The following is a 22,226-nucleotide window of genomic DNA, read 5'->3' as shown; positions in this document are numbered from 1 at the left end:
TGGCATAGGTTTTGTTGGACGTGTAAATGGTACGGTCCGGGTTTCTAGGTAAGGGTGCAGGACGATTTACCACACCTGATGAGGAAGCAGTGGTTTTTCGTTTTTTGGTTGGTTGATTTTTAGGTGCCATCTGCAAAACAACCAGCAAAACCATATACAGTATAGAACAATAATCAGCACATGTATGGAATCAAAAAGGTTAAGGCAGATAGACTTTAAAAACAGAGGTACAGAACAATCTCGCTTGTGTCTCGCTTAAGCGAGTTGCAAGCGAGATATTTCCAGAATTTCCTTTGAATATTCGCTTGCGCGAGTTTTTTTTTGCTCAAGAACCTCGCTTGCGCGAGATTTGTCTGTACCTGCGAAATTTCAGAACTTTTCCAGCATATTCAACACATTCAGCATTTCTAATCACAACATTCATCTCCCTAGGTTTCTATAACGTACCAAAGTCCAAAAAGGAACCAAAATCACAACATTTTTCCAAGAACCACTCAAAACCCTAATTTTTCAAAAATTCCAAAATGGGTCAAAATTTACACGATTGAATGTTGAAGAAAAACAGTGATGATTTTGATTCATTTTCATTGTTATGAACCTAAGGAAACAGTCTCTAGTCATAAACACTTAAATCTAACCCTAGCCATTCTAAATTTGCATAAAGCATGAATTTTGAAATTGAAAAGCATGGCACAGAAATAGAAATCAAACCTGTTGAAATGATGATTAATGAAGCAAGCAAATGATGATGAATGAAGAAGTATGCAAGTGCTTGACTATGGTTGAATTGGTTTTGATTTTAGGGTTAAAGTTTGTGAGGAAAAGAAAAGTTTAGAGAAAATGGAGAAAAGGAAAGTTAGAAAACGTAAATGAGTGGAAATGAGTGGATGGGGGAGTGGTTAAGGGGAGTTAATCCCCTTGGAAACCGTTACCCTTTTTTGAATTAAAAACTCATCTCGCTTGCGCGAGATTAACTCGCTTAAGCGAGATTTCTCCAGAACCAACAATTCGAAAATGCAACAATCTCGCTTAAGCGAGATTAACTTCGCTTGAGCGAGATTTCTCCAGATATGCTTCTTACTTTGCTTTGCTCATGAAATTATTCCTAAATGCATTAAAACATGAAAATACTTACAAAACTGGGTGTGACTCCCAGCAAGAGCTTGTTTTACGTCCTTAGCTTGACGCATTTTGAAGAAATCATGGCTCGATTAGTGAAATCGTCGTCAAACACCGATCAATTTCACCACCGAAGTAGGGCTTAAGCCTTTGCCCATTAACAGTCCAGTTGGCTTTGGTGACTGGGTCCTCAAGTTCAACAGCTCCGTACGGTTTGACCTCTTTAACCATGAAAGGTCCGGACCACTTAGACTTCAATTTGCCTGGAAACAACCTCAGTCTTGAATTGAAAAGTAATACCATTTGTCCCGGCATGAATTGTCTCAGAATGATCTTCTTGTCATGATACTTCTTGGTCCTTTCTTTGTAGAGCTTTGAAGATTCATAAGCTTGATTTCTCAATTCTTCAAGCTCATGCATTTGAACTTTTCTTCTTTCACCGGCCTTCTCTTGATCAAAGTTTAGGAACTTCAATGCCCAAAAGGCTTTATGTTCGAGCTCGACCGGTAAATGACAAGATTTGCCATAGACCATTTGGAAAGGAGTGAGGCCTATAGGAGACTTGTATGCAGTCCTATATGCCCACAAAGCTTCATCAAGTTTAGCCGACCAATCCTTCCGAGATGTAGAGACCGTCTTCTCAAGTATGCGTTTGACCTCCCGGTTAGAAACTTCGGCTTGTCCATTCGTTTGCGGATGATACGGTGATGCTACTTTGTGCTTGACTCCATAATGATCTAGGGCCTTGGCAAGTTGTGTGTTGCAAAAGTGTGACCCTCCATCACTAATGAGAACTCTTGGTGTACCAAACCGGGTGAAAATATTCTTTTTTAAGAACTTCACTACCGTCTTGCTATCGGCTTTAGGCGATGCTACGGCTTCCACCCACTTTGAAACATAATCAACAGCTACCAAGATGTACTCATTTGAATATGATGAAGGAAAAGGGCCAACAAAATCTATACCCCAACAATCAAACACTTCCACTTCAAGGATGAGTTGTAGAGGCATCTCATTTCTTTTTGACATTGATCCGGTTCTTTGGCATTCATCACAATAATAGCACTACAATTGGCATCGATTTGGATCGTCTCTTCATCGTTGATTCTTCTTTTCTTGGAAAGGATATCTTTCATGAACTTCGCATAGACCGGCATTTGCTCCAAGGCTTCTGAGAATGGTATATCAATTTGCAACTTCTTGAAGAGTTCAAGAAACCTTGCGTATTGCCGCTCTTTGTCTTTCTTCGATGGAGCATGTGGGTATGGTAAACGTTGAGCCACCACTTGCTTCTCAACTACTTGTTTCTTCCCTTTATCTCTCCCCACATCTTTATTCTTCCTCTCCATCTCCTCTTGTAACTCTAGATCTCTTTTTTGATTTTTTTCTTTTTCAACTAATGCTTCTTTATTCTTTATATACACTTCCTCCTCTATCTCTACACTATCCTCCTCGAACTTCTCTTTGTCCTCCTCGTTAACAACTTCATCTTCCTTCTTTTCAACAACAATATCATCACCTACCCCTCTACCTACTACTCTCCCACTCCTTGTAGCTATAGCTTTTGACTGCTATGCCTTGTGGTGCTCCTTAGGATTTGGTTGAGTGTTAGCGGTGAAAGCTCCCAATTGCGGAGGACCTTGAGCCATTTGTTGTGCTAACTGACCAACTTGTGTCTCAAGGCCTTTGATCGACGCGTCGGTGTTTTTCTGGTTAGCCATGGACACTTGCATGAATTGTTTCAAGACCTCCTCGGTGCTTTGGGAATTGTTAGGTTGTTGGGGGTTATTTGGTGGTGGGAATTGGTATTGATTATTGAAGGGTTGTTGGAATTGGGGGAAAGGTTGTTGGTAGAAATTTGATTGGGGATATTGGTAGTTATTGTTGTACGGTGTTCTCCAAGGTCTTTGTTGGTTTTGGTTGGCCGGATACCTTCCTTGGAAGTTGGAAGTACCTGGATTTTGTTGTGAGGTTCCGGCTTGTTGTGGTTGGTTAGGCCTTTGTTGGTTTCCCACATAGTTGACCTCTTCCTCTTCAAAAGAACCGGGTTCGGGACAATAGCCGGTTGGATGATCCCCCGTACAAAGTCCACAAGTATTGAATTGAGCGGTTCCTCCTTCTTGCTTGAGAGATTCAAGAATTTGTTTAGGCATAGCTCTCATCTCCTTTTGCATAACTTCTATTTGTTGAGTGAGGAGCTTATTTTGAGCTAAGACCGCATCATTTGCTTCTAGTTCCAGAATACCGACTTTCCTTTGATTAGGATTCCGGTAGTGAGAGGATTTTCTTGTGTTGAGAGCCATTTGGTTAATGATTTTGACAGCTTCAGCTGGGTTTTTCAAAGCAATAGAACCTCCAGCACTTGCATCTAGCATCGTCTTGGACATGTCTTGAAGCCCTTGACGAAAAAGATATAGTTGCATTTGGCTATCAAAACCATGCTTTGGACAATTCCTTAGCAATGATTTATAACGCTCCCAAGCTTCACAAAGAGTCTCACTTTGGCCTTGAGCAAAAGTTGTAATTGAAGTTTTGGCCTCAAGATGCCTATCCTCCGGAAAGAACCTTTCTTGAAATGCTTTCTCTAGCTCACCCCAATTTTCCATCAAAGAAGTTGGTTGATCAAGATACCACTCCTTAGCCTTCCCGATCAAAGAATGAGGAAACAATTGCACAAACACACCCTCTTCCTCATCTTCCTTCATGCCAAGTGTACCGGCGGTAACATAGAAGTTGGTAAGATGTTTATATGGATCCTTATGATCCATACCGGTAAACTGGTTATGAGTTATCAAGTTTATCAACCCCGACTTCAGCTCAATTGATTTGGCATTACGATTGCCAAGATTAGCTAGCCTCCTCGGACTAATCCACATAGGTAGAGCATCATTATCATTTTCTTGAGCCATGACTACTTCTGGTTCACTCTTCGGAGATGAATGTGGTGAAGAATGTGGAGAATCACTAAGTGAAATAGTATGCACCGAACCTGACGGAGAAGGAATAAAAAGTAAAGATTCTGGCTGAGCCAGCCTGGCTAATCTCCTAGCTTCCTTTGCTTGCTTTCTAAGTAACCTAGCAGTTTTCTCAATCTCTGGATCAAATTGTAGGTCTTCGTGAGCAACGGTACCTCGCATAAACAAAGTTCACCAAGACTATACCAAGTGGTTAGCATAAAAATAATGAATGATATGTGTGTATAAGTATATGCATGAAAGAATTTTGTGCAAAATTGACTTAACATGACAAAATTGTTTCCATACTTATAATAAAATTTCCGTTACTCCCCGGCAACGGCGCCATTTTGATGTAAGATTTTTCCTACACGTCATATAACTATGTACACGTGAGTATATATAGGATCGTTTCCACAGGGAGTTACGTTTAATCATAAGCATTTACACAATCGTTCACATTAAGGGTTTGGATATAATTTGTTTGTTTGTAACACTATATCCATATTTGACACTAAAGTAAAAACGAGAGGGGATCGAACTATTTCGCTTGCGGTATAAGATAACGAGCAAGCATAACAGCAGCAATCTCTCGATCGATTAACAGACTCTAGCTTTATAACCAATATTATTACAATCATTTCTACAATATCCTTCGTGTCCAAAGCGACATCGTTATTTCCAAGTTAGCGTTTAAACATTCGTGTCCAAATTCCTTAAACGATAACAAAGTCGATCGGATAACTTAATCGACCGTGTCCAGCCTGATTAAGTATCCGAAAGCATTAAAATCTTGATTAAAAGTAATTATCAAAGGTTTACAAACTTGTCAAGAGTGATATAACATAAGATAGATTGTTATTCTAGTTCTAGATTCAAGAGTTTGTGTCCAAATCATCTTGAATCTCTTTGAAAGCATTAAAAGCAAGAATAACAACAATATTGAATCATTAAGCTAGAACCTTATATATTAAAAGATCAAAAGATTACATAATAGCTTGATAGTTACCTCAATACTACAAAGAAGGTGATAGTTACATATAGACATGTAAACTAATGCAAGGAATGAAGGAAAGATGAAGATTCCATGCCAAGATCCTTGATGTCTCAATGAATCTAGGGTTGAATCTACTCCTTAATCACTTGCTTTGTGTTTCTCTCTATGAAATAGCTCTAACCTCTCTCTAGAAATGTATAAAATGTTTCAATGTAGTGAATAGTGCTAGAGAGAGGGAAAACTTGTATTTAAATGGGCTGAAAACGTGTAATCTCGCTTAAGCGAGATTCATCTCGCTTAAGCGAGAAGCCTAAATATCTAACAATGGCCAATGAAGTCTTGCCACGTAGCCCTGCTCCTTGATGAAGTTGTATCTCGCGCAAGCGAAGTTTCTTGAAACTTAAACCGCCTTAGAATCCTGCTTGAGCGACATGGAAGCGAGATAGAAAGCGAGATGCTCATCTGTTCCCTGGAGAAATCTCGCGTAAGCGAGATGATCTCGCGTAAGCGAGATTCTAAAATTCACAAGCGACCCTGGAAGCGAGATGCAAGCGAAGGTTGAGCTTCTCCCTGGAGGAATCTCGCTTAAGCGAGATGACCTCGCGTAAGCGAGATTTGCTTGGTTCACACAACTTGAGTTTTGGTCCTTGCTTGTCATTTCCTGCATAAATTGGGTAGAATTAGGCATATAAAGCATAAATGGTATAATTATAACAATTGGTTGCTTTTCCGTAGATAACTTGCATAACAAGTCACTAAAAATGCCTCTTTTAACACATGAAATATATTACTTTTGAGCACTTATCAATGTGTCAAAGGTAAACAAGTGAAAAGTAGTTTTAAAACCATTGAGTTTGTTTCAACTCAGAAACCTTTAGAGCTTCTTCACATTGATCTTTTTGGTCCAGTTCAAACTGCAAGTCTAACATGCAAAAGGTATGGTTTTGTTATTGTTGATGAATTTTCCAGATTTACATGGGTTCTATTTTTAAAACACAAAGATGAATCTTTTGAAGCTTTTCAAAACTTTTGTAAAAGAGTTCAAAATGAAAAATTCCAATATCATTACAGTAAGGAGTGATCATGGAGGAGAATTTGAAAATGCATCCTTCAAAACATTCTTTGATGAAAATGGTATTAAACATAATTTTTCTTGTGCAAGAACTCCTCAACAAAATGGAGTTGTTGAAAGGAAAAATAGGACTTTGCAAGAAATGGCTAGAACAATGTTAAATGAATCAAATGTTGAAGATTATTTTTGGGCAGAAGCCATTAACACATCTTGCTACATTTTGAATAGAGTTTCAATAAGAAAAGTTCTTAATAAAACCCCATATGAACTCTGGAAAAACATTAAACCTAGCATATCTTATTTTCACATATTTGGCTGCTATTGCTACATTCTGAACAATAAAGAAAAATTGGGTAAGTTTGATCCTAAATCAGATAAAGCTATCTTTTTAGGATACTCTACAACTTCTAAAGGTTATAGAGTGTACAATCTAAAAACCCAAACAGTTGAAATTAGTATGCATGTCATATTTGATGAGTATGATGAACATTCTCAACCAAAAGAAAGTGAAGACACAGAAGTGTCAACACTTCAGAATGTTCCCAGTCAGAACACTGACACTCCAGTTGAGAAAGAAGATGATCAGAATGTTCAGGATCAAACCTTCCAAAGTCCACCAAGAAGTTGGAGAATGGTAGGAGACCATCCTGTAGATCAAATCATTGGAAGCACAACTGATGGTATAAGAACCAGATTGTCCTTTCAAGATACCAACATGGCAATGATCTCTCAAATGGAAACCAAGTCAATCAATGAAGCTATTATTGATGATTCCTAGATTGAGGCCATGAAGGAGGAACTTTCTCAGTTTGAAAGGAACAAAGTTTGGAACCTGGTTCCAAATAATCAAGAGAAAACCATCATTGGAACAAGATGGGTTTTCAGAAACAAGCTTGATGAAAATGGTAAGGTTGTCAGAAACAAAGCAAGGTTAGTTGCTCAAGGTTACAACCAACAAGAAGGTATTGACTATGATGAGACCTTTGCACCAGTGGCAAGGTTAGAAGCCATCAGAATTCTCCTTGCATATGCTGCACATAAAAGCATTAAACTTTTTCAAATGGATGTTAAAAGTGCATTTTTAAATGGTTTTCTAAATGAGGAAGTTTATGTAAGTCAACCTCCTGGTTTCATAAGTAAAGAAAAACCAGATCATGTTTTCAAACTCACTAAAGCACTCTATGGTCTTAAACAAGCTCCTAGAGCTTGGTATGACAGACTTAGCACATTTTTAATTGAAAATGGTTTTTCAAGAGGAAAAATTGATACCACACTTTTTAGAAAAACACATGATTCTGATTTACTTATTGTTCAAGTTTATGTGGATGATATTATTTTTGGTGCCACCAAAATGAAAATGTGTGAAGAATTTTCCAACCTTATGCAAAGTGAATTTGAGATGAGCATGATGGGTGAACTTGGTTTCTTCCTTGGTTTACAAATCAAACAACATCCAAATGGAATTTTCATAAGTCAAGAAAAATATGTCAAAGACATTCTTAAGAAATATAAAATGAATGAGGCAAAAATCATGGTTACCCCTATGGATCCATCTTCAAGTTTAGATAAAGATGAGAGTGGAAAATCTATTTCTGAAAAAGAATATAGAGGCATGATAGGCTCATTATTATATTTGACTGCTAGCAGACCTGACATTATGTTTGCAGTAGGTTTATGTGCTAGATTTCAAACTTGTGCAAAAGAATCCCATTTAACTGCAGTTAAAAGGATTTTTAGATATCTAGTAGGTACTACTGATCTTGGCCTTTGGTATAGAAAAGGTTCTAGTTTTGATCTTGTAGCATATTGTGATGCTGACTATGCTGGAGACAAAGTTGAGAGGAAAAGTACAAGTGGCTCATGTCAATTCTTGGGACAAGCATTGATTGGATGGTCTTGCAGAAAGCAAAACACCATTGCTCTTTCCACAACTGAAGCTGAGTATGTATCTGCAGCTAGTTGTTGCTCTCAAATTTTATGGGTAAGAAATCAGTTGGAAGACTACTCATTAAGGTACACAAGTGTTCCTATTTTTTGTGATAATACAAGTGCAATTAATCTTTCTAAGAATCCTATTCAACATTCTAGGTCTAAACATATTGAAATAAAGCATCATTTCATTAGAGACCATGTTCAGAAAAAGAATATTGCATTAAGCTTTGTTGATACTGAAAATCAACTAGCTGACATTTTCACAAAACCCCTTGTTGAGGATAGATTCAATTTTCTTAAAGAAAAATTGTCAATCATGAAAAATCCCAATAAAGATTTATTAAAGATCACTAAGGGCCTTAGACTAAACCCCTTGATGTCATCTGATGCAAATCAGATAGATCTATCTCAACCAGAACATTCATCAGAATGTTCCTGAGCTCAGAATGTTCCTGAGTTCAGAATGTTCATATGATCAGAATGTTCATCCTAACATTCATACAATCAAAACATTCACAAGTTTGTTCATCTAAGTTTCATCCTTTCAGGATGTCCACAAATCTCAGTTATGTTCAAAACTTGATTTCTGGGTTAACTATCTCATGCGTGAGATTTTGTGTTGACTTTCTTCAAAAATCCTTCTATAATCTCAAGCATTTAATGTTTGGTTATAAGAAGATGATTTTAAGGTTTAACCACCATGTAAAACCTGAACTATCAAATCAACCAATCCCTCCATTTCCCACAAACGGCTACTTTTCTCTCTCTCTCCTCTGACCGTTACTTTTCTGCAGTTTCCTCCTTCCCAATGCAAACTGCTATCATTTTCTCTCCCTCTCTCTTTCCCTTCTGCACGTTTGGTCTATATAATCAGTAACCACTTCTGATTATTCTACAACCATCTCAATCCAAACTTCTTTCTTCTCAACTCACAAAAATTTACAAACCCTCTGTTTCTCTCTCTCTATCTTACGAAGAACATGGCAAGAACCAAAACCACTCCAAAATTCTCTGATGAAGAAATTCCTCAAGTGGAACGTTCTCAATCACCACCACTAAACGCTGCTGCTGGTCAATCCTCTGATCAACAACCACTGAGTGAAACCCCTGTTCATACTATTCTTCCAGATGTAATCTATCCTGCTTTTGATCTACCCAAATCTTCAAAATCAAAAGCCTCTAAGAAATCCATCACCAAACCTAGACCCATTCCTACCAGAAGGTCAACTAGGATGAAGAAATCCTCTAATGAACCAAAGGCTTCTCATGTGAATCTTGTCTCTGATGAAGAGAAAAAGACAGATTCAAGTGATGATGAAAGGGAAGAAGACTCTGAAGAGGATCCAGAAGAAGAGATGGAAGTCCATGAAGAGAAAGACGAAGAAAAAGTGGAAGAAGACTCTGAACAAACTCTCTCTGAGATAGTGAAATCTATGAGAGTGTACTCAAAGAGGGGTAAGAAAGTTGCCACTCCCTCTCCATCAAAAGGAAGTTCATCTTCTCAGAAAGATGATGATGAGAGTGATGAGGAAGAGTCTGAAGAAAAGACTCAAGAAGAAGAAGAGAAAATCTCTTCTAAGAAGCATGGCAAAGGAAAAGACATTGCCAGAGTTGCTGCTGTTATGAAGGCTCAGAGAGCAGAGAAGATTGCCTTTAGACCAATGAGCAAGGCAAAGTACTTTGACCTTGAAAGCTTGAAGACTAAAGCATGGAACTTGAAAGAGTTTACAGAACCTCAAGGATGGACAAAATTTGTAACTCTTCAAGAACATACTTATGAAGGACTGGTCAGAGAATTCTACACCAACCTATCATTCAAGGAGAAGAAGAATGTCAATGAGAAGTTTCTCATATCCTCTGTCAAAGGTGTAAAGATTGAGGTAACCCAAGATTTTCTCTCTCAAGTCTTGAACATTCCAAATGAAGGTAAAAGAATGTTTTCTAGCCTTTGGTTTAATGAGGCTAGAGTTAACCGTAACCAACTCATTGTTGAGTACACCAAAGAAAACAAAACCTTCAATTCCACTAATCTAGAGGATACCCCCAAAATTCTTCATAACATGATTAGACACACCTTGATGCCTAGATGTGGCTCTTTTGATGTAGTCTCTGACATAGATCTGTGCATCATTTACCACCTCATGAACAAAACCAAGCTAAACCTCTGTTATATCATCATCCAACACATGATTGATTCCTGTTTAGCCATAAAACAAACTGTTGCTGGTTTGCCCTATGGAATGCATTTGACTCCCTTGTTTCAAAAGGCAAAAGTGCCTCTTGAAGGAGAAGAGCGTAAGTTGGACTTCATGAAGTTCTCATCCAAGACTTTGGGACAACTACACATCACTTCATCCAACATGCCTGCTCCTCAAAAGACTGGATCAGTCAAGAGACTTGCTGATCAGAAAGTTCAGGAAATAAGAAAGAAGCAGAAAGCTGACAAATCTGCCAAGAAGGAGATTGGTTCAGGCTCTCAAAAGGCTGAAAAAGGAAAACCTACTCCAGCGCAAGAGGTTTTTGCTCATATTGCTGAACATGCAAGAGAGTTGGTTGAGGCAAGCAGTCAAGAATTTGAAGCTATGCTTGCCAGGAAAGCTGTTGAGAAAGTTGGAGAAACTGCTGAAGGTCATCAGAAAGCTGATGAAAACTCTGTTGATCCAAATCAAAGAGTTGAAGAAAATACTGAGAAGATAGCTCAGAATGTTGATGAAGATACTCAGGAAGTGGCTGAGATCCTAGCTTCAAACATGTCCATGGAGGAAGATGTTCAAGTTGAACAAATGGAGTTCACAACTGGGTTTGATCTCAACATTGAAGATGTCAACACTGACTTCAATAATGAAGTGTTCCAAGATGGTCAGGACACCACTCAACATGCCCAGGAACCAGCTGCAGGTCAGAATGTTGAAATCTCTGAAGCTCAGAATGTTGAAATTCCTGCTGAAGATGTTCCAGTCAGTCAGAATGTTCAAGTCTCTGCTGGTTTGAATGCATCAAATGAGCCTCTTCCTGCTCAAGTTAGCCAGCTGTCAGCAGATCCAGTGCCTATGGCCTCAGGATCTTTGCCCTCTGCTGAGGTACAGCTCATGGCTCAAACTGGTCAGAATGTTAACCTCTCATCCTCCACAATGGGATCTGTTGCTGGTGCAAGCAACTTTTTGGTTTCTAATCTCCCTACTCCAGACACCATTCCTTCATACACTCCACCTCCACCACCAATGAAAACCACCACCACTAGCAAGCTACCAAACATGGCTGCTCTGTTTGACTCCCTCAACACCTTTGTGACTGCCAACAGAGAGAAAGCTGAAGCTTCTGATGCTGCTCCACCTACTGCACCTGCCAAGCCTTCAAGGGCTGAGAAGCTGGCCTCTAGGGCACTCAGGGTCTCCACCAAGACACACAAAATTGTCTGTGCTTTGGCTGATTGGACTACCAATGTCCATGCTCCTGGATTGGCTATCCCTGGTCCAATCTTTGCTGACCAATCCATCTTTGATGAAGAACCATCCTCTGATTCTGGGGATTCTACTCCCTGAATCCATCTTTCTGTGTTGTCCTCCCTATCCTTTTTGCAGATGACTAAAGGGGGAGAAGCTTTAGGATTTAAGTCTTAAGTTTTTCTTAGTTTTAGGCCCTAAGTAGGTCTAGTGATCACTAGTTATTGGAGTTAGAAACTTCACTTTTTGCTTGATCACATGCTTTGAATTTCTTTTTGTTTTTGAACCATATATTCATGTAATTGTATTTCATGCTTTACATTAATGAATGATATTGAGTTTGGTTCAAATCTGCATATTTTTTATTTTATGCAATGAATTATGAAATTGAGGGGGAGCTTTTTAAAGTTCTTAAAAACTCTGCATAATGGATTATAAAAATGAGGGGGAGCATTAAAATAAATTTTCAAGCTCTGTTATTCTTCATATATATAATCAAAATCCTTAATCCTAAATCATAGGTTTATCATCTTCAAAAAGGGGGAGATTGTTGAGGCAAAATCCCTAATTAATTTTAAAGATAATAAACCAATATGATTAAAGAATTAATGGACTTTGATTATTTCTTTGGTATTTAACTTGTGCTCTTGAGTGTTTTACTAAGACAGGAACAAGGTTTAAATCATACCAAGAATCAAAAAATCAAAGGACATTTGAATTCAATATCTAACACTGAGATCAGAAAGTTAGATCAGAATGTTGCTCAGAGATCAGAATGTTCGCACAAGAGATCAGAAGGTTGCTTTTATACAAGCCTAGAATCTCAAGAACATGGATCAAGGTCATGCAAGGCACATGTGACATAAATAAATGTCAAGATAAGTACTTCTGCATGGATCAATCAAGCAATAAAGGCATATACAACGATTATGTCAAAAAGGATACTTTATGTTCATTTAAGACTATGAACATTAAAGTCCTAGGTATATTTCACAATGGAATATCATCCTAGATGTTATATTCACTGCTCTTCAATGTGTTTCACTATTAGGATTTGATTACATCAAATAGTAGTCTTACAAATCATCCTAAGTGAAACAAATGGAACATTCTGATGGTCAGAATGTTCAGCTCAGCACAGGCTTACTTTATGAACAATACAGTAGGTGAAAAGCAAAAGCCAAAGCAAAGCAAATCTGTCTTGTGTTGGAACAAAATGTGTTTAACAATGAACCTTAAAGGGTTTTGATGATAACAAGGTATTAAAAATTGTAAATTGGACTAGCTAATATTTGTTCAAGTGTACAGGACCATAATTATAAAGTTACATCATCATTGGTTCTGAATGAGCAAATAAAGAGCTATGGAAACAACAAAAATTTGAAGCTTGGACGCTCCTGAAGGCAACTTGCTACTGAAGAGAAAAAGCGCTCCTGAAGTCAAGCTGCTCCTGAAGAAATAGCGCTCCTGAAGTAAGCTGCTCCTGAAGAATAGTGCTTCTGAAGACAAGAGGTCCAGAAGCCACATCATCAGAAGCTGCGTCATCAGAAGCTGCAGAAGTCATATCATCAGAAGCTGCATCATCAGAAGCTGCCTCATCAGAAGCCATTTCACCAGAAGCTGAATATCAACTGGATTTGCAAAGAATCAAGAATTGAAGAATTATCAATGCAAAAGCTGTCTATTGGATTCGAAAACACAAACAAAGGATTAGTGGAGTTTGCAACGGTCATTTCAAAGGTGTTTGAAGGCGTGTGTTTGCAATTTGGACGAAAGCGTTGACATTGTACTTTGTATGAATTGTACAACCACGTTCTCCACTACTCTGTTTTGTGTCCGCGCTACAGGACAAGAAAACAGCTCCAGAATACGGTTTCGCCTGCATAGATGTTCCTTTGGATAAGGAATGGATTTCAAATTTGTTCTTCATAGGACAACAGCCAAATCAGGCAAAAGATTATTGGTGAAAGATCAAGCTTCAACAACGACTCTTTGGTGTGCTGGCAATTTCACAACGTCTCTTTCACACCACTATATAAAGGAGTGAAGACCTAGAGAATTGGTAATGCATGAACTCTGAACGAAAGACTCACAAAGATTTTCACAAGTACCAAACCTATGCTGAAATTGTTCTGCATTCACTTAGAATTTCTGTGTCTCAAAGTCATATCTTAGAAATTCTTAAGTCCATTGAGTCTGTATCTGATTTGTATTGTGAGCACCTCTGATTGTATATCAAGTGTTCAACCTTAAACAATTTTCTGTGTAATTTTGTTTAGTTAGGAAGTCTCTTGCAGTTGTGCTTGAGCAGGAAGTCTCTTGATTGTGTTCTTGAGCAAAGGAAGTCTCTTGCTTGTGTGCTTGAGCATTGGAAGTCTCTTGCTTGTGTGCTTGAGCATTTGTAATCAGATATTACTCATAGTGAAATCTCCTTGGAAGTGCAAGGGGGACTGGACTACTTCCGGATTGTGGAAGGAACCAGTATAATTGCTTTGTGTCGTTCTTCTTCTCTCTCTCTCTGTTTTATTCCGCTGCATTTAGATTCTGATTATCACTTCAGAAGCTTTCTCGCTTAGCTTCTGATCAGTGTGTTCAGTTTTTAGGAGAAACGAAGAATTTTTCTAAAACACAATTCAACCCCCCTTCTTGTGTTTTTCTCACCTTCATCTTGCTCAATCAGAGATAGACACGTATGAGAGTTAGTACAGAACAAGGACCACACAATCTCTCAAAGCCTGTGTATGAAGATGCAGAATCCCACTATATCCTCCTGCACCAAGTTCCAAGACAGATCTGGCAACTGAACTTTCTGAAGTATGAAGAAAAGTCCATACTTTGGTTATTGCCCAGAAATTCATATGAAAAGCATATGACACGCCCAGAACTTCATATTCTCATTCATATATGATGAACCCAGATGAAGAACATGATGAACCCAGATGAAGATCATCATGAACGCAACAACATTCTGAAGTTCATCAGAGATCAGAATGTTTGCCCAGAATTTCAAGTAAAGGCTTGTGGGACCCAGGACACAAGGCATAACACCATTGGACACCCCACAACGGCCATATGAGCCCAAGGACTCTATAAATACAGTTCAAAGGCTCAGCATTACTTGCATCATTGCAAAGCATACAAGAAAACAACATTGATTTTGTTTGAAGCTCTTGCAAACTGAAATTGATCAATCTCTAAGGCTTTCATTACTTAGTGCAAATCAATACTCCTTGTTATCTCTAAGATAACTCCTTTCTCTTCTTCCTCCTCTGTTTGATTCACAAACATTCAACTTCCATACAAATTGTAACTAAGTCTCATCTAGCTTTAGGGGTACTAAAGTGTTAGTTTGAGCAAAGGTTGTAAAAGTCTAAGTGGGTAACTTAGCAAGAAGGTGCAAGCCATCTGAGGCTTAGAGAATACAGGATTGTAATTGTTCAGGTGAACAAAGATTGTAAGGTGCAGGACTTGAGAGGTTATCTCAAGCATCATAGTGGAAACTCTCACAAGATTGTGAGGAGAGGACTAGCCCACATTGGGTGAACCTCTATAAATTTCTGTGTGTTCTTTCCTTCTTCCTTATACTCTTTAATTTCAGTATACACAACACACACCAACACATTTACTTTATTAATCAGTTTCTGTGTATGAACTTCAGAACGTTCTGAGTTCAGAAAGTTAACTTAATCATTCCAAGTAAACTACTTGAGAATAACTTTTAAGTTTCAGGATAATTTTTAAAGGGTCACAATTCAAACCCCCCTTTCTTGTGACTATTTTATCTACTTCAACAAACACGGTATCAATATATATATGTCTGATTTTTTTTATCATTTAAAAATTGTAACAAACTAAATGAGTATATTTATACTTACTTTTTTATTATCCCAATTATACCCTTAAATAACTTTTTCTATAATAAAGATTGTTATTGGTGTTATTGAAATAGATAATCATGTTTAATTTGATTTGTTATAACTAAAAAACAACAAACATTTATATTTTTAGTTTTAATCAAAATTAAAATTACATAAAAAAAACATAGTTCATAATTTCAAATTTTAGCGCAAAAAATAGGGGTGGCAAAAATACCCATGCCCACGGATACCCGTGGGTAAAATCCGTCACGGGCACGGGGCGGGTAGCTAAACGGGTATCCACGGGTATAATAAACGGGTATTTGACTACCCATCATTATATGGATACGGACACGGATTTGATTGTACCCATACCTGATAATAAATTAAGTAAATTATTAAAATATACATATATATCTTACCTTATTACTTAAAGTTGTTACCTTATTGAAGGAAATTTACCGTCCACCTAAGATTCTTTATTAATAACCTATTTTTATTTTTGATTCTTTTAATTCATCTTATTAAGTTCACTGTTTCTACTTCATTCATATCATAAAACATAGAGCAATGATATATGAACAACCATCGATGACAACTTCCATGACAACTTCCATTTTCTCTATTTCTATTGATCAAAAACAATAGAGAGAAAAAGAAAGAGAGTGAGTAAAAACATAATGTAAGTATGAGAGAGAATATTGTCAAAAAGTTGTTACAAAATGGTTGTACAAATATCATTTCTCTAAAACATATCATATGGATTATGTAAGAATCATGAATTTTTTTATGGATTAAGTATGATTTATGAAATTTTGAATAGATTATGTATGAATGTTTAAAAGTTGAAGTTTTTTGTAATTAACAAAAGTTATTATTTGAACCAAAAAATAAATAAATTCAAAAATTGATGGGTACCCATGAATACCCATGGATACCTCAATACCCGCGGGTACCCACATAGTGGGTAACCAGGAGGGTACGGGGCGGGCACGGGTATCATATTTATCCAACGGGGCGAGGACGAATATAATACTATCTGTATCTATGGGTACCCATTGACATCCCTAGTAAAAAATGCAGAAAGACAGGCACGTGCATGTCTTTTTGATAGTAAGAATAATAATAATTATTTAAGAGATTTTTTTTTTTGACAAGAATAATTATTTAAGAGATAACTCCTATTACCTTGCACTAATATGAGCCGCTTTGACAGTCGGTCTACAAAACAAACAAAAATAATATTAGCTCTAAATATTTTAGAATATAACAAAATAACTATTTTGTGCATTATTTTTTTTTTTTTTGAGAGAATTTTTGCACTATTTATATTTGACTTATTTTGTATCTTCATAAATTTGTTGAATAACGTATTTTATCAATTAGACTATTTACTACAATTTGGAAGGATACATCTTTACATTTTCACCTTCAACATCTATTTTTCTATTGGCCTTTTTCTTGGCAGGTGTAGAATGCTATTCTTAGTTTGCTAGGAGTGTATTTTACAATAATAAGGGCATGTTTGGATTAGCTTATTTTAGAGTTTATATAAAACAACTTATGCAAAAAAAAATAAGTTTTATGTATTATTTATAAGCTTGTTAAGATATTTTATGAAAAAACAGTTATAAAGATATGATTTTTGTTAATAAAAACTTATTTATTTACATAAACTGTTATTTATAAGCTCAAAATAAGCTCAACAATATAGAGATATGTTTGGGTGTGATTGTGTAATGCACGAGAGGTTTTATGGTATTTGGTTGGTAACCATTTTCTCTATATAAAAATCAAGGAATATAATGTGAATTTTAGCAATCCTGAAGCTTACATCAAAAAAAAAAAAAAAAAGCAATCACGAAGCAAATGTGAATCAAATAAATTAAATATATCAATCTCTTGAGCTTGGCTCAAATGTAAATTAAAGGGTTTTACTTTTGAATTTCATCAGTTGCGTGTCCCAGAGCAAGGGTGTGCACAAGTATATTGTTAATTTTACGAAGCCTAGATATTTGATAAGATATGACATTGATATGACAATACAAGAAATTTTAAAATTTAAGATATGATTTTTTTTTTTTGACAAAAAAATTTAAGATATGATATGTTGTGATACTTTAATAGAAAATTAAATATCTAATTGTACGATATATAAATGAGTAATATCGATAATAAATATAGTGACAATTAATCAATTACATACATTTGAAAAAGAAAACATCGTTACTACTATATTATATCCCAAAAAGGGTCCTCGTGCTTTGCTCAGGTGGTAGAGACAATGCACAATATATGCAAAGTTCATGTACATATTATAATGTCTTTTCATTTTAAAAAAATCATGTTTCATCTTCTTCTTCCTTTTTTAAAGAAAAAACAAAACAAAACAAAACAATAGAAATCTCGTATCTCATGAGTATCGGTTCCCACTTCCGTATCTCTCACGTATTTGAAATGTATCGAACAATTGTTTTAAAAATATAATAAAATTAAGCACCAGATACTGGTACTTCACTAATTTTGAAGTATTTGAGCTTCACGGTTAGGTTTAATTACACAATTAAGGACATTTGTTAGCATGACCGATTTTGAGGAGTCTAGATCCTCTCCATTTATGTCCTTCATTTCCTCCATTTAGAGAGATAAAGATACATAATGTTTTGAAAAAATTAAAAAAAAATGAATTATGGTGGGATTTACTTAGTAGTAGCACCCACATTCTATTTTTTGTGTGGATCTCTCTCTAATGACATCTTTCATTTATTTTCATAAATGGAAATGATCCTTTCTCGATTTTGAGAAAAGATCCTTTTCAATTGGTAAAATAAATGGAGGATGCAATTTTGAGAGAGATAGCGACAAAAAATCTCACGATCCTACCACTAAATGGGTCTTACCATAATTAATTATTTTATATTTTTTCAAACTTTTGTGTTTTTATCTTTCCAAATGAAATAAATGGAGATGAATATAAATGGAGAGGATCTTAACTCCTCGATGAGATGAGATCCACTCAATTTACAATTATCTCCATTTCTTTCATTTGGAAAAATAAAAACACAAAAGATCTCAAAAAGAGTATGTTGGAACAAAATGTGTTTAACAATGAACCTTAAAGAGTTTTGATGATAACAAAGTATTAAAAATTGTAAATTGGACTAGCCAATTTTTGTTCAAGTGTACAGGACCATAGTTAAAAATTTACATCATATAAAGGTTCTGAAGAACAAAAAGAGAGCTAAGGAATCAAGAAAAGGAAGCTTGAAAGCATCTGAAAAGAAGTGCATCTCAATATGAAAGAGCATCAGAAGACAAAAGTGCGCCTGAAGAATGATGACGTCATCAGAAGCGGATAGTTCAGAAGCGACTTCATCATAAGCTGAAGCTCATCAGAAGCTGATTATCACCACAAGCTAAAGATTCAAGGATCAACACTTCAAAAGGTCTATTGGATTCGAAAACACTGCAGAAGACTAGTGGATGGTTGCAACGGTCATTTTGGTGAAGATTTGAAGGCATTGGAGTCTTATCTTCAAAAAGCGTTGACACTGTACTTTGTACAAACTGTACAACCACCTTCTCCACTACTCTGTTTTGTGTCCACACTACAAGACAAGAAAACAGCTCCAGAATAACAGCTATGCCTGCAAAGATGTTCCTTCACAATGGGAATGGATTTCAAATTGGTTCTTCATAGGACAACAACCAAATCAGGCAAAAGATTATTGGTGAAAGATCAAGCTTCAACAACGACTATTTGATGTGCTGGAAATTTCAAAACTTCTCTTTCACACCTCTATATAAAGGAGTGAAGACTTAGAGATTTGGTAATGCTGAACAAAAGACTCTCAATATTAGTACAAGTGCCAAACCTCTGCTGAAATTGTTCTGCATTCACTTAGAATTTATGTGTCTCAAAGTCATATCTTAGAAATTCTTAAGTCTTAGAGTCTGTATCTGATTTGTATTGTGAGCACCTCTGATTGTATATCAAGTGTTCAACCTTAAACAATTTTATGTGTAATTTTGTTTAGCTAGAAGTCTCTTGAAGTTGTGCTTGAGTAAAGGAAGTCTCTTGATTGTGTTCTTGAGCATAGGAAGACTCTTGCAAAGTGTGCTTGAGCAAAAGAAGTCTCTTGCTGTGTGCTTGAGCAATTGTAATCAGATATTACATTCTAGTGAAATCTCCTTGGAAGTGCAAGGGGGACTGGACTACTTCCGGATTGTGGAAGGAACCAGTATAATTGCTTTGTGTCTTTCTTCTTCTCTCTCTCTGTTTTATTCCGTTGCGTTCAGATTCTGATTATCACTTCAGAAGCTGTTTCACTTAGCTTCTGATCAGTGTGTTTAGTTTTTAGGAGAAACGAAGAATTTTTCAAAACACAATTCAACACCCCTTCTCGTGTTTTTCTCACCTTCAGAGTATACAATAATTAATGATGGTGGGACTCATTTATTAAAAGCATTCACTATCTTTGTTTTGTGTTTATTTCTCTCCAAATTATATTTTCAATCGGGTCATGCTAACCGGTGCCCCCGGGGCACTGGTTAAGCACACCAAAAAAGAAAATTATTACCATAAAGGGAAACTGTTTTTGACTTTTTATAAATTAATTACACAATTTCAATGCATTAACTACTATATAATTTCTTTTTTTAGTATGCTTAACCAGTGCCTCGGGGCATCGGTTAGCATTTCCCTTTTCAATTTACTTTGACAAATGAAAAAGATCTTTACTCATACTCGTTTACATGGGTAATTAGTGTATACTTGAATAAGTTATAATTTTGAGGGTAATATATCCAATTCTGTTATTCTTACCGAATTTCTAAAAATAAAAAGAAACAGTATTTCTTACCACATCTTTTCTGGGCTTCAATTCCAAATGGATAATAGCAAAAATCATCATTTAGATCTGGTTCATAACATTCAATATGTCCGGTGCTGTAATTCAAGCCGCAGTCTATATTATGGCCGCAAGATTCTTCGCAAGCACTGCTGATCCATGATAGGCTAAATCCGTAGAGTAGCATTCCATGAATTTCCTCGTATGAAAGGGATCGATCTGGTACATGTTCTCTGAAACTGACACTAGGAAAAACCGAAGATGTCATAGCAACAAGCTTCACTTGGCAGTAATCTTTTAATCTCCCAGCTGACAAGTAGTTTTTCCGAGAGTAAGACTCCTCGTACCCAAGATCGTTTTCATCTTCATAGTCCCTCACGTAGAAGTCTGCAGCAAAAGCATAATGATAGCTTTTGGAGTTCGAGTTGATGCAGGGAGCTGTATCCACATACTCAGGATCATCATTCACTTGTTTGCTACACTTCAAGTATATTATGTACGCGTATCCCACGCCATAATACCCATAATCGATTTGATATTGATGGCCATCCTCGTTGATACTATTGTAAGAAGAGAAATTGGTTGATGTTAAGAGGTAATGAGGAATGGATGAGCAATCACCCTCTTCAATTCCGGGATCAACTACCTGAATTGTGTAGTTTTTGTAGTTTATTTCCTTCACGTAGTATTTACCCAAAAACAGAGTTAAGGTTGTGATGTTGTTTTCACAGGATAACTCATACCTCGGATCACCACATGATGTTGGGTCATTCTTAAGTCGAAATGGATGTTTGATGTTGCTGATTTTTCCGCAGGAAGATGGTGGACAATATGTTTGGTTATTAGTATTTGTAATTGCATAACATGTTTGATGATGATGATGCAACAGTAGCACAGCAACCACCATCACAATTTGGAGGAAGCATGATAGTGATATTGATTCCGTAGAGCAGGGGAAGGATATCCCTCTCCTCATGATTTTTGCAGATAATTATTTTTCACTTCTTGGTCTGAGGTTATCAGAAAGGGGACTTGTAGAAGAGGACTCTTAATAGTGGTTCTATTTAATTGAACATTTCATTCGGAGAAACAGAGATACAAATTTATTTCTCTAAATTCCCTAAAAAAAAAATTATTTCTCTAAATACCAAATCAGTTTCTCCGCAGATCAAAAAAATTTATTAAATGGATAAACTCGTTCTTGGTCTTGCAAAGTTTAATTCTGTTAAAATACTTTTTAAAATCGTAACTTTTTAAATACTTTTTAAAATCGTAACTTATTAAATGGATAAACTCGTTCTTGGTCTTGCAATGCTTAAGGCCAAAATTGCTATTTTTTTTTGTTAGGGGGTCAAAATCGTAACTTTTTAAAAGTTAAGGTGTCAAAAATGCACTTAAGCCAATAAAAAAATGTCTTTCTCAAGGTCAAAGTCATCATAGTATTGACCTGCACTTGGAAGTTTTGATTCATACTTTACCATTTTAAATTAATAATTTTGTCAAAAAAAAAAATTAATAATTCTGTCGAGATTATTCATACCCATTTTGTTATTATTATTAGCTCACTCTTTTAACCAAAAACCATTTATTTATCACAACCCCACCCCTTCTTTCTTCACCCGTGCTTCCCAACACATTTTTCCTTTTAATAAAATAAAATACTACTTAATCTTATCTAAATCCAAAATTGTTTTAGGAAAAAAATTGATGGATTAAGGAAATTTTTCTAATTTGAATCTTGCTAACAAATGTCCAATAACAATGTTTTTGCATGTATTTTGTAGTTTGTTGTAGACAACGACAACCACCAAAGTTTAATGACGTAATTTCACATTAATAGATCTCGCCTGTTGAATTGAGGTCTAACATTTTCAATTTTTATCCAATTTAAAAATAAAAAACAATCGCAACCATTTATTTCAATGAGATGATTGATATCTGCAATTGCGTCACACAATTACAATAAGAAATTTCATTACAAAATTCACAAATTTCTAATTTG

General features: G+C 36.2%; 1 protein-coding gene across 1 annotated transcript in view; it reads right to left on the bottom strand.

The window, feature by feature from the left end:
- The window catches only part of LOC146953015 (LEAF RUST 10 DISEASE-RESISTANCE LOCUS RECEPTOR-LIKE PROTEIN KINASE-like 2.1), a 40,098-nt gene extending 18,584 nt beyond the window's left edge, over positions 1 to 21,514 (bottom strand). The window contains exons 1-2 of the mRNA XM_085707458.1: positions 20,237 to 21,514; positions 16,563 to 16,595 (exon numbers count right to left, since the gene is read on the bottom strand). Of these exons, the coding sequence (XP_085563584.1) occupies positions 16,563 to 16,595; positions 20,237 to 21,200 (997 nt within the window). The 5' untranslated portion in view covers positions 21,201 to 21,514. The remainder of the gene's footprint in view (positions 1 to 16,562; positions 16,596 to 20,236) is intronic.
- Positions 21,515 to 22,226: the final 712 nt, after the last annotated feature.

Source organism: Medicago sativa, chromosome 1 (assembly GCF_051527215.1).
Source record: "Medicago sativa cultivar Bolivia chromosome 1, Bolivia_mono, whole genome shotgun sequence".
NCBI classification, from domain to species: domain Eukaryota; kingdom Viridiplantae; phylum Streptophyta; class Magnoliopsida; order Fabales; family Fabaceae; genus Medicago; species Medicago sativa.
This window is presented reverse-complemented; position numbering and strand designations above follow the sequence as displayed.